We start from the raw sequence: 12,994 nt of genomic DNA on the forward strand, positions 1-12,994 counted from the left end.
TTCCCTCCCCCACCTCCGTGCGTTTCCGCCTCAGCAAACGGGGGCGAGCAAGCAGCCGGGACCCCGGTGTGATCGCGAGTCCTGATGTGAAGGGTGGAGGCAGAGCCAGCGTCTGTTCCGCCCTGGATGGCCCCAGACCTGGTTTTCGTATCTGGGCTTGGTGTGGGAGCCGCGTGCGCTGGGAGCCCCCCCCCCCCACTGGGCGTGGGGCCAGGGGTCCGCTTGTGCCCCCTGTCGTGCGGGTTTGTCACCGGACTGGGTGGGCCGTTTGTGGAGATGTTGATGGGCCTGCAAAGAGAGTGCACTGGAAGGTGAGCGTTTTGTGGTGGCCTGGGCGTCTGCCCCGGGGCGGCCTGGGCCTTGTTCTGGACGTGGTGGACGGGAGCACTGGTGTGCTGGCCGCTGGTCTGCATAATGGGGCCTCTGGGTCCCCAGCACCTGGTGTGTCCCCCCCCACCTCCCCCAGGCCTGATGGCGCCCTCCTTGCGTGTGGGGGGAGGGGAAGTGCAACCCCTCCGGCACAGAAAGAAAGTTCCCGGCACCGCCAGAGACCCAGTACCAACCCCGGGTTCCCGGGAGAGACCCTCACACTCTGAGGTCGGCTCTAAGTGACCAGACAGCAGGCTCCGGGGGGTTGGGGAAGGTCTGTTCTGCGAGGAGGTGCTGCCCTGCATCCCGTCCCGCTTCCCGCCTCCCTCCCTGGCAGCTGGTCCAATTTGAAGTCTGAATCCAGAATGAAAAGGAAGGTTCAGCTCTAACCGAGGAAGCTCTGGTCTAAACAGGCATCATCTCAGTAGGTGCTGGGGCTCGGGACTGTCTGCCGAGGACCTGGGAGACGCCGCTTCTGGCGACAGGCACTCTTCACGGTGCATGAGGTTCTCCACGTACTGGTCTGGAGCTTCTAGAACAGTTTAGAAAATAGCACACGCCTCCCTTCACAAGGTCACACACTTCGCACGTGTTTCGCCTTTCCCCGGGCGTCCCTGTCGTGTCCCCTGCACAACCTTGGGCCTGAGTTCCCTGCTCCCCACTCAGAACTTCTGACAGCTTTGTTTATAAAGAAGAGTGAGGGTCTTGGCATATTTCAAAGCCTTGCGGGGGGGCCCCGTTGTGTATTTCCCTCCGTCGCGTGGTCTGGTCGCTCCAGGGCTCCGGCGGCGGCGGCGGCCCCGCGTCCCTCTGCTGTGCGCCGCGGCCGCCAGGGGCTCCTGTTTGTCTCTGCTTCAGGAGACACTTAGGTTGTGGTTTGCTTTCGTTCTGCTACTAACAGAACCGCTGTGATACCCCCGTCCTCGGGCGCGACGTGTGCGAGGGGCCTGAAGGGCTCACGCCCCTTCCCTCCCCCCAGGACCTCCTCACCCCTGCAGGGTGGTCTCTTCTTTCTTGTTTCCTGTCACGCACGGAGACTGGAGGCCTGCAACCTGCTTCCATCCGGGCTGGGGTGTTTCCAGCCTGCGACAGTCAGTGACCACTGTGGGTGCCTGGGGGGGGTGGCCCCTACGTGGTGGCTCTGTTTGTTTGGCCGCAGTTGAGAATCAGCCAAGGAGCTAAAAAGCATTCCGGCGCCCGGGCCGCCCCGTGAGTCTCCGTGCTCGCTCGTGTGAGCCCAGCTGGCCCTTCGGCTGCCTCGTTTGAGCTCTGGGCCTGTGTGTGCCGCCAGCGTCGCTGCCTCTCCCGGCCCGCGGAGGGGGCTTCCCCGTAGGACCTTCCGGGACCTTCCGGGGCAGAGTGAGGGCGAGTGGGGTGGTCCGGTGCCGGTTGGGGTCTTCGAACGTCACAGGGGCCCATGACCACGCAGAGTTGCTCCCGAGCGCAGATCGGGCAGGAACACGCGGAAGGACGCACACGGGATGCTCGTGGCGCAGGGGCGGCGGCCTGTTGGCAGAGGGGGTGCGCTCTGGCGTGATTCAGGCACGAGAGGCATTGGAGCCGCGCCCTCCTTCGTTTAAAACCAACTTTCTTGTCAAAGCTCTTTATACAAAGAGAAGGTGTGTGTCACTCGCACGGTTACTTGTGGTTTCGTAGGAGCTGGAGCAGGGACGGCCCGGCCTCCAGCGGGAGGCGGCGCCCGGGGCGCGGCGAGCTCCTCAGAGGGAGGCCCGCTCCCCGCCAGCGTGTTCTTCCCCGCGAGTGCCCGCCCTGTGGGTGCTTCTGGATCGTCAGCCCCTCGCCCTGCAACCGGGGTCGGCTTTAGGGCGCCTGTGCCACATGCCGTCACCGGCCCCTCAGGAGGCCGCGGTTGGTACCGAGGCCCTGAAGGGGAGGCTTTCTGAGGAGGCAGGGCCAGCAGAGGCGGCAGGGGGCAGGGACACGGGGAGGGCAGCCCGGCCCAGGGCAGAGGGGGTCCTCGCTCCCTCGACGAGGAGCAGGGGGCTGGGGCCGGGAGACCCTGGCGCTGGGGTGCTCGGCCCTTGTTCCTGCATCTCACCTCACCTGCAGCCAGAGCCGCCCCGGGCCGGCCGCGCGCGCTGTCGCCGCAGCCAAACGGCGGGGCCGCGTCCTGAGGCCGTGAGGAGCCCGTCCTCGGGTGGGGGCGGCGCAGGCCCCGTTGTGACTGCGCTGCGTTCTGGGGAGGTGACGGGGCGGGGTGCGTGCGGGCTCGCGGGTGGGGAGGGACGCGGGGGGCTGAGGCAGGGCTGGGGGGGGAGCGGGGCCGAGTCTCCGGTGCTGCGTCGTCTGCCCGGGGGCCGGACAGGAGCCAGCCTTCGGGGGCGGGAACGTCACGGTCTGAAGTGCGAGGGGACGTGGAGCCCTTGCCGCAGAGGCGCAGGTCCCGCTGGAGGGGCTGCGTGGCCCCGCCCCGGGCGCCCCTGCTGCCCGCACCTGGGCGCTGGGGAGGAAATGTAACGGCCGTCCTTTTAGATGTGTAGCTGAGTCCCCCAAACACAGGAAACTGAAAGAACAGGAAATCTGGGTGGTCAGCCCGTCGGAGGCTGCCTGGGAACCTGAGTTTGATGTCATTGGGGAAGGGGGTGGGACGCTGGCCCTGCTCCTGAGATGGGGCAGGCAGTTGTCACTGGGCCTCTGCTGAAAGCAGGGACTTGGAGAACTTGCCAGCCTGCCACCGAAGCCCGCTGTGACTCCGCCTGTGATCTTCGGAGACAGGCCAGCGGCTCACCTCAGGAGCCTGCCCTCAGGTCTGAGACCTGCAGGTGTGGGTTTCGTGGGCTGTGGGAGTCATCTGCGGGGTTACACAGTGGCGTAAAGGGGCACCTGGGGGGCTCAGTCAGTTAAGCGCCTGACTTCGGCTCAGGTCACGATCTCACAGTTCATGAGTTCGAGTCCCATGTCGTGATCTGTGCTGACAGCTCAGAGCCTGGAGTCTGCTTTGGATTCTGTGTCTCCCTCTCTTTCTGACCCTCCCCTGCTCATGCTGTCTCTCTTTCTGTCAAAAATAAGTAAAACATTTTTAAAAATGTTTTTTAAATAGAAAGTAGCATAAAATTGGTCCTGGCCAGTGACACCCTGGGGGATGTAGCAGCGGCAGACCCCAAATCCTCACTCTGGAGGTAACCCCTCAGCCTGGGGCGCAGGGTCCCCACGTATCAGGTCTGCTGGAATACCGTGGGCACACCAGCACAGGCCCCAAGGCCAGAGTCCGCTGGCACACACACAATCAGGGTGACATTGCTAAGGTCTCAGGTAATGAACTGTGAGAGACCATAAAACAAGATACAAGAAGGGATCGAAAGCTTGGGAAAGAACAAGAAAGACACCAGGGGCACCCGGCAGACTCTGTCAGTGGAACGTGTGACCCTTGGTCTCGGGTCGTGAGTTTGAGCTCCATGTTGGGCATAGAGTTTACTTAAAAATAAAAATTGTTTTAAGTTGGGGTATGTCGGGGGCTCAGGCGATTGAGTGTTCAAATCCAGCTCAGGTCACGATCTCACAGTTTATGGGTTTGAGCCTCATGTCCAGCTCCGTGCTGACAGCTCAGAGCCTGCAGCCTGCTTGGGATTCTGTGTCTCCCTCTCTCTCTTCCCCACCCCTGCGTGCACTCTGTCTCTCCCTCTCCCTCCCTCAAAAATAAACATTAAACATTTTTTTTTAAATTAAAACAAAGAACAACATGCTATGAGAGAAACAGACCAGTTTCAGGTGGAACCAAGTAGAATGTCATAAATGAGAAATCCAGTGACTGTAATTTAGAACACAGTGGGTGGGGGCCCCTGGGTGGCTCAGTCGGCTTCGGTTCAGATCGTGATCTCACAGTTCATGGGTTCAAGCCCCACGTTGGGCTCTGTGCTGACAGCTCAGAGCCTGTTTCAGATTCTGTGTCTCCCTCTCTCTCTGACCCTCCACTGCTCGCTCGCTCATGCTCGCTCGCTCTCTCTCTCTCATAAAAAAAAAATTAAAAAAAAATTTAGAACCCAGTGGGTGCATTAAAAACCCAGCATCTCTGGCAGGGGGCAGATCAGTCCTGCGAAGAACAACTCAAAAAGCCAGATAAAATATTAAAAGTCAGGGCGCCTGGGTGGCTCAGTCGGTTAAGCGTCCGACTTCGGCTCAGGTCAAGATCTCACAGTTTGTGGGTTCGAGCCCCACGTCGGGCTCTGTGCTGCCAGCTCAGAGCCTGGAGCGTGTTTCAGACTCTGTGTCTCCCTCTCTCTCTGACCCTCCTGTGCTCACATTCTCTCTCGCTCGCTCTCTCGGAAATAAATAAAACATTAAAAAAAATTTTTTTAAGTCAGGTGAGGTGCGGGAGAGCAGGGGTGCGCTGCAGCACTCGGCAGTCCCAGAACGGGGGGGAGGAGCAGAGCCGACGGGATGGCTTCAGGGACCTGCCGGCCAAGGCCTGGGCGCGGTCGCCAGGGTCTCAGTGCTCGCCGTGGGTACCCGGGGAAGGCCAGGCGCGGGGGCTTTGGTTTCCAGCACTTCAGGGAGGAGGGATGGCAGCTGCCGGGGCTCCCGTCGTTCCGGGGCCGTCGGAGCAGCACGCAGTGTGACGGCAAGGCTGAGATTCTGTGTTTGCGTCCTCAGAGGGACTTCAGATTGGTGCCCGGAACCTGTAAGGGTATGGAGGTGTTTCACCATCAGTAACGCCTTGTCTTTCCCTAACAGCTTGAGCCTGCGCTCACTGGGGAGGGGCGAGTGACGGCCACCGGCCCCCCCCTCCCTGCAGGCCTTCACCCGGGAGCCGGCCCGACCCATGCTGCCCACGGTCTGGAGGAGACAAGCATGTCAGCCTCAGCGAAACCCTCGGCGCTGGCAGAGCTGGCCCCCGGCCCCGAGGAGCAGTCCAGAGGGAAGCCGCTCCTCACCTGGGCCTCTCTCTTCGGCCCCCGCAGCGAGAAGATTGTTTTCAGCAGGAGCGAGGGCGCCCCCGAGGAGAACGTGCTCACCATCACCATCACCGAGACCACTGTCATCGAGTCGGACCTGGGCGTCTGGAGCTCCCGGGCTCTGCTCTACCTGACGCTCTGGTTCTTCTTCAGCTTCTGCACCCTCTTCCTCAACAAGTACATCCTGTCCCTGCTGGAAGGGGAGCCCAGCATGCTAGGTAACGCGGGCCCCCACTCCCAGGGCCGAGGGCCAAGCCCTCGTGCTTACGGGTCAGTGCTGTGTCCACGCGGGAGGCTCGGGGAGGAGGGCGCCCGGGGGTCGGGACGCGAGCCGTGTCTGCGGCACAGATGGCACGTCCCGCCTGCCTGCGCGCCGGGGGGACACGCTCCTCCCCTCAGAACGTGCCCTTCTCTGCCTCCTCAGGTGCCGTGCAGATGTTGTCAACTACGTTTATTGGATGCATTAAAATATTTGTTCCTTGCTGTTTATATCAGCACAAAACCCGGCTTTCTTACCCACCCAATTTCATCATGATCATGCTGTTCGTGGGTCTGATGAGGTAAGGAATCCGACATTTTGGTTGAGAGTTTAATATTTTTACATGCAGAAAACATCTTTGCCGTCACCAGAGTGGGAGACCAGCTGGCCGACGCTGTAACTGGGCGATCCCAGTGTATTTTCATTGCGCACCTTATGTAATCATCAGGCCGTCTGGATATTAGCACCGCAAATGTGTTGGTTTTGAGGATTAGGTTGCAATCAGATTCCTTCTGGAACAGCCATGACTGTAATTTAATGATGGTTTGAAAGACATGCCCCTTCTCTCCCTGGGCCTGAAGTAGGTGGGACCTACTTCCTGCAGGGCCCTGAGACTTCACCTTCACGGGAGGGGAGGAGGGGAGGGAGGAGGGCGGGGAAGGGGGGAGGAGAGCGACCAGCTCCTCGGACCGTCTGCTGTGCAGCTGCGAATGGACTCCTCAATCCTCATGACATTTCTGCTTATTTTTAGGTTTGCAACAGTGGTTTTGGGTCTGGTGAGCCTGAAGAATGTGGCGGTTTCCTTTGCTGAGACGGTGAAGAGCTCTGCTCCCATTTTCACCGTGATCATGTCCCGGATGATCCTGGGCGAGTACACGGGTGAGCCTGCCTGGTGGGGGGCCGGGGCGCCGCCCCGAGGTGAACGGATTCACCTACCCCCGGAACGTTCTCCTAGCCCAGTCACGAGTGCCTCACGCGTTCACTTCAGCAAGCGTGTGTTCGCCCCGGCTGTGTGCAAGGCCGCCAGACGTGCAGAGGCCGCCTGGTTGGTGGGGGCGTGGGGGCTGGGGAAGGAAGTAGTAGTCCCTTGTCCCAGGAAGACCACCTTCTGTGTCCTTCCTCGGCTCCTCCGACAGCTTCCTGCCTGTCACTGCTTCTCAGCTGCACTTCTCCATCCTCCGTAAGCCCCAGCAAATCGGACTGCGGGGCTGCGGGGCCGAGGGCAGGCAGGGCTGCCGGGGGGCGGGGCTCCCCAGCAAAGCCCTGGCCCTCGCCCCGGACCCCGAGCTCGTGGATGCCTGCGGATGCCTCCCAGCAGCGAAAGCAGGTCCTTCTAAGGGTGAAACGGCACTTGTGGCCACCAGCCCTCTAGGATCCACACAGACCGTCCATCATGCAACACGCGTTTCCAGGCCGACCAGGGGGCGAGACCACGTGCTGCAGAGCCGAGGGGGCGCTGGCGGCCCCTGGGGACCTGTCTGGACAGCGCTATCCTGTGCCGGAAGGGGACCTTCGTCTCCAAAGGTCAATGTGGACCTCAAACACCAAAGACTCTTTCCCTCGTCTCTTTTGACTTTTAAAGTAACTAAATAGTATCTGAAATCAAAACATCAGGAGGCCCCCACACCCTGTTCCCAAAGAGGCTGTGCCTTTCCATGTGCTCAGTGGGCTTTTTTACCTGGGCTCACGTTTGTTTCCTGGATTGCAGAATGTAGCAAAGAGAAGTAACCTCCACGTAGAGTATAGATGGCAGATCGTGTGGGACCCTCGCGCCAGGGCATGAAACTGCCCCCCACCCCCTGCTCCCCTTTTTGACACACTGGTCAGGAGACCATTCATCCATCCTCATCACCCTCGAGCGAGAATTTGCGCCACTGCAGTGCCGGGCAGGGATATGCTTCGGGGCTCAGGGCCCCAGCCTCGCGTGTCCTGCCCCCCGGGCCCAGCAGACGCGCCTCAGTGAGGAAGGGCTCGTGTGGCGCCAGGTTTGGGAGAGGGCGACGGGCGTGGGGCAGCTGTGCACTGTGATCCGCTGTATTTCTCCAGGGTGAAGACTCAGTACCTACATGTTTTCGAATTAAAGTGAAAGTTAGCGCCCGGGAGAGATGCTGCAGGGTACGTCGGCACCTGCTGCTGGCTGACAGCCATGGCCCTTGTGTGTGTTGCCCTTTCCAGGGCTGCTGGTCAACCTCTCCCTCGTCCCCGTCATGGGAGGCCTGGCGCTGTGCACAGCAACGGAGATAAGCTTCAACATCCTGGGGTTTTCGGCTGCCTTGTCCACCAACATCATGGACTGGTGAGTCAGGAAGAGCGTGGGGACACGTGGTGTGATCGGGGCGATGGGCATTTAACTCCAGATTGACTCAGAATTACACCCCATAACTCAAAGCCAGGCACATTGGATGCTGCCTTTTCCTAAATACCAGAACACCTCGTGTCCAGGTAGGGTAACCTTTTCTCAAAACACCAGCCAGGATTTGACAACACGTGGTCTTGGTATTAAGAACACGCATCTTCGGGACACGGTTAGCTAACAAAGGCCAAATGCACAGCTCGCGCGGCTCGACCCTCATGGGTAAATGTGTATCATTCAGCCAAGCCACCCTGCAGCAGGAGCAGAGGGGCGGCTTCTGGGCTGGTGGCTGTGCCCCGAGGGCCGTGGGAGGCCATGCCCACCGGGGAGCCCGTGCCAGGTGCCCAAGGAAAAGCACCACGCGGGAGGGCCCTAGTCCTGCGGCAGGAAAGGGCTGGATGTCGTGTTCCAGATTGCTCCCTGGCTGGCGTAGAGCCTTCATCCTGTATCCAGGCTGCAGTGTTGAAGTCCACACTTCGGTCTCGGCTGGACCTGCTCTTTGAGAATTACCGGTTGCTTCTAGGTCTCTCCTGTCTCTGGGAAGGAGAGGAAATGGCCGTACGGATGTCCAGGAGTGTGTCATTGCCTTACAGCTGAAGTTGGACAGGCTCACCCTGAGATTTCCATACCACCGCCAAGTAAACACTTAAAAGTCACCTTTGATTTCATTTCTGACATACAGATGGATTTCCTTCTGGCTTTTCCTCCCTGCGTTTGTAGCTCCTAGAAATTGAATACAGGCTCATTCTGCATTCGGTCCCTGTTCTCCCGTGGAAAGGCTCAGTAGCTACTTGCTTTTGCATTAAAGTAGAAGTTAGTGGCTTTCATGAGGGGTGTGCTCTGCTCCCTCTGCGTGGCCCCATGGGCATCCATAGCAGCACCGGGGGCTCTCAGAAGCCTGGACCTTGTGACCACCTCCTCATACGGCACACACATGCCTGCGAAATAATGAGTCTGTTTAGATGTGCAGGGAATGTCTTTCCCACGAGGCCCCATTTCATAAAGGGGCCAGGCCTGGTGCCCCCTCACAGGGAAGGGACAGCCAGGAGCCCCCCACTCAGCGTGAACCCAGCTCGCAGCAGACGTGCAGGGCCCGTCCCCGAGGGGCTGCCATCGTTGTCACCGCTGAGGGAGAGTGCAAACACGCGGTCCATCCGAGGTCCTTGCTCACTTCTCACATCGCCGGTAACCTCTTCTTTTCTTTATTCCAGTTTGCAGAACGTTTTTTCAAAAAAGCTCCTCAGCGGGGACAAATACAGGTTCTCGTAAGTATCGTTAGCCCGTGAAACTCCCAATTCCCTAGGCCTGAGAGGCCTCCCTGCCCATTTGAAGTTTCAGAATCTCCTGTAGACCCGACAGCTTTCCCCCTTCGGCTTCAGTGGCTTTTAAAAGTTCTCTGTGGGGGGGGGCGCCTGGCTGGCTCGGCCAGAAGAGCCCCCGACCGTTAGATCTCGGGACCGTGGGTTTGAGACCCATGCTGGGTGGAGAGGTTACTAAAAAATAAAGAAATGTAAAGAAACAAACAAGTAAAAGTGCTTTGTGGGAACTTGGAAGAAAAGCCCCCCGTTTCCAGCTGCCCCGCTGAGGCACCGCACGGCCCGCTCGTTCGCGGCTGCCCTGTGACGCGTGCCAGCCACGCGGCCGGCCGTCACACGTGGGCCTCCCTGTGGCCCCGGGACGGAACAGACTGGCAGGTTCCCTAGAGCGTTCTCGGGGTGAGTGCTGGGTTCTGAGCGGGGAGAGCGCCAGGCGCGGGTGTCGCCCCTGCAGGGCCACGGAGCTCCAGTTCTACACGAGCGCGGCCGCCGTGGTCATGCTGGTGCCCGCCTGGGCCTTCTTCCTGGTGAGTGTCAGGTGCCGCCCGGCGCCCAGGCTCTCTGGGTCCCGTGGGTAGCTCGTGGCGCGGTGGCGTCGGGCACGTTCATGAAGGGTTGGCGAGGCGCACCTGAGGGGGGGGGTGGCCGGTGGGAGCCGAACTGGGGCCCCAGGAGGCCACGCCGTAGCCGAGGGGGTTTCCTGAAATCTTCGTGTGAGGGTTTTTCGGCTTATTTTATTATTTTATTTTTTTTTTTTTATTTATAGGAGAGAGAGAGAGAGAGAGATAGAGACAGCGTGAGCAGGGCAGGGTCAGAGAGAGAGGGAGTCACAGACTGAAACAGGCTCCAGGCTCCGAGCTGGCAGTCAGCACAGAGCCCGACGCGGGGCTCGAACCCTCGAACCGCGAGATCATGACCTGAGCGAAAGTCGGACGCTTAACCGACTAAGCCACCCGGGCGCCCCTATTATTATTTTAAAGTCACGCATTCCTGCCCAGGGCAGCCTGCAGGGCAGGAGTGCGTGAACGAGAGAGAAGGTCCGTCTGGGCCCATTCCTCCAAAGCCCTTTCCAGACAGGTCTGCGTGGCTAGAAATACACTCAGACACACGTGCGTGTAGTGTGATCCCACCAGTCTTATAAATGCACGTGTGTCCGTGCAGACCTTTTTTTCTTTTTCTTTTTTTTTTTTTTTACGCTATTCTGTCCTATACTTGTGCTCCGGAGCCTGGCTGTACCATGATCCGTCACCGCCACTTTGACAGACACCTGACTGCCTGGTGCATTTCACCTGGAACAGGAAGTTCTTGTGTCTTTAGCAGAGAAAGGTGCTTTTCCTGGGTGGGAGCACCCGGTCAGTCAGTTAAGCGTCTGAGTCTTGATCCCAGCTCAGGTCATGATCCCAGGGTTGTGAGTTAGAGCCCCAAATCAGGCTCTGTGCTGACAGCTCGGGGCCTGCTTAGGATTCTGGCTCTCCTTCTCTCTGCCCTTCTCCACTTGTTCTCTCTCTTCCCCTCGCTCTCTCAAAATAAATAAACTTAAAGAAAATTTTAAAATAAATAAATTACCTTTTTTAAAAAAAGGTGTTTTTCTGGGATACACTTTTGGGATTGGAACCATTAAAAGAATGTACATATCTAAAAGTGTGCTGTGGAAAAATGTACGTAAACGTGAAATTTATGATTCTAACCACTTTAAAGTGTACGTCGAGCATGTTCACGGACTCATGTAACCATCCTCACCATCCATTTGCAGACTTTAATTATCTCAGACTGAATCTCTGTCTCTGTTAAACGTGAATTCCCCATTTCCCCCGGAGGGGAAGCGAGACTTCCCCTCTCCGTGCTGTGGGGTGGCCGGCTGGGCGGTTCTCGGGGGACAAGCCCACAGCCTGATCGACACAAGCTTCATGTGGCACGGGAGCCTCATGATGGCACCGAGACCGGAGCGCCCGTGTGCCAGGCTGAGCAGGGAGAGGCGACTGGGAAGAGCAGGCCGGGTGGGGGGTGCAGGCGGATGGGGGCCACCTGAACGAGGTCCGCCGGACCCGGGTACCTGGCGATGAGCGCGTTTCTTCCCGCCTGCTGCGTGGGCCTCCTCCACGTGGGCCTTCGTCCCTGCTTCTCAGGGAGAGAAAGGGACTCAGAGCCCTTCTTGCTCCTGCTGACTGTTAAGGGTCTTTAGCCCCCAAAATTCCTGATGCCAAAGTGGCATATTTGCGAACTCCTTCACCGCCCCCCTCAGCCCCTGGCACCTGCACTGTGCTTTCTGTCCCAGTGGATCTGATGACTCTGGGTCCCTCATGTAAGTGGAATCCTGTGGGATTTGTCCTTTGGGGACAGGCTTATTTGACTGTGCATGAGGACCTCAAGGTCTGTCCATGGCGTAGCAGGGGCCAGCGTTTCCTCCTTTTTAAGGCTGACTGATACCTGTTGTGTTTTGGGACCACGTTTTGTTCGTCCATCCATCCATTAATGGACACCTGGGTTCCTCCCACATCTCGGCTCTTGTGGCCCGTCCTGCTGTGAACGTGGGTGTGTGCACACCAGTTCAAGACCCTGCTTTCAGTTCTCTGGGGCACGTACCCAGAAGCGGGGGTGCTGGTTCTCACAGTAGTTCTCTGTTAACCTTTCTGAGCAGCAGTCAGGCTGTCTTCACATCGGCTGCACATCTTACGTCCCCTCCAGCCGTGCTCAGGGCTCCAGCTGCTCCACATCCTCATCGGCACTTGTCATTTTTATTTTATTTTTTAATTTAATTTAACTTTTTTAAATATTTTAAGTGTTTTATTTATTTCTGAGAGAGAGAGAGAGAGAGAGAGCGTGAGCAGGGGATGGTCAGAGAGAGAGGAAGACACAGAATCTGAAACAGGCTCCAGGCCCTGAGCTGTCAGCCCAGAGCCCGACGCGGGGCTCAAACCCACGAACCGTGAGATCATGACCTGAGCCGAAGTCAGACGCTTAACCGACTGAGCCCCCTGGGTGCCTCTGACTTTTTGTGTTTGGTGGCAGCCATCCTGGTGGGCATGAGGTGGCCTTATTGTGCTGTTGGTTTGTATCTGCCTGGTGATCAGTGATGTTGAGCACGTTCTCATGGGCCTGTTGGTCGCATGTTCAAAATGTTGGTTAGAGGTTTGGTTGTCCCCTAGAAGGCTCCTTTCAGAGCACTCCTCAACATCAGTTCATTTACCCAGGTCACTGGGCATGTGCGGCCCCGTGCTTTCCTGAGGGTGATCATAGAAGGAAGACGGGCCCCCACAGGGCGTCGTTTCCCTTCCGGCACACAGGACCTGCCGGTGATGGGGAGCAGCGGGAGCAGCTTCAGCTACAGTCAGGATGTCGTGCTGCTGCTGCTGCTGGACGGCGTCCTCTTCCACCTGCAGAGTGTCACGGCCTATGCCCTCATGGGCAAGATCTCCCCCGTCACTTTCAGGTGAGCACGGTGACCTCCCGGACACAAAGTGTATCCAGCTCATTTGCGGAGGAGAATCTAAATCCAGGTGTTTTTACAAAGGGCATTTATGACTGTAAAATGCTAGGGTGAGGACTGTGGCCCCGTGTTGTGATGACCAGGCTGTTTTGTCTTGGTGCTGCTTGAAATGCAGTGTGCCAGACTCCCCACCAGGAATCTACACGTTAGCACAGCAAGCGTTTGGAGCGGTACAGGTATTTTTCTGTGCGGAACAGCATGTCCGTGGACTTGCCTGTGAGGCTGGAATGTTCTGCTTCTGGGCTGTCCAGTGGGGGAGCCATGTGCCTCAGGTGGTGGGCACCTCAAGTGTAGTGA

At 58.5% G+C, this 12,994-nt stretch overlaps 1 protein-coding gene across 5 annotated transcripts in view; it reads left to right on the plus strand.

Moving 5' to 3' along the window:
- LOC120242538 (solute carrier family 35 member E2A) overlaps window positions 1-12,994 on the plus strand; it is a 28,798-nt gene that overhangs the window by 9,881 nt on the left and 5,923 nt on the right. For 4 of the 5 annotated variants that reach the window (XM_039248347.1, XM_039248348.1, XM_039248351.1 and 1 more), the window contains exons 3-9: window positions 5,062-5,500; window positions 5,707-5,842; window positions 6,293-6,420; window positions 7,717-7,837; window positions 9,106-9,159; window positions 9,665-9,737; window positions 12,402-12,640. In XM_039248347.1, the coding sequence (XP_039104278.1) occupies window positions 5,062-5,500; window positions 5,707-5,842; window positions 6,293-6,420; window positions 7,717-7,837; window positions 9,106-9,159; window positions 9,665-9,737; window positions 12,402-12,640 (1,190 nt within the window). The remainder of the gene's footprint in view (window positions 1-5,061; window positions 5,501-5,706; window positions 5,843-6,292; window positions 6,421-7,716; window positions 7,838-9,105; window positions 9,160-9,664; window positions 9,738-12,401; window positions 12,641-12,994) is intronic. The other variant, XM_039248349.1, reaches the window with a different exon arrangement.

This window comes from Hyaena hyaena, unplaced genomic scaffold, assembly GCF_003009895.1.
Source record: "Hyaena hyaena isolate Hyena2069 unplaced genomic scaffold, ASM300989v1 scaffold_308, whole genome shotgun sequence".
Classification (NCBI taxonomy): Eukaryota; Metazoa; Chordata; class Mammalia; order Carnivora; family Hyaenidae; genus Hyaena; species Hyaena hyaena.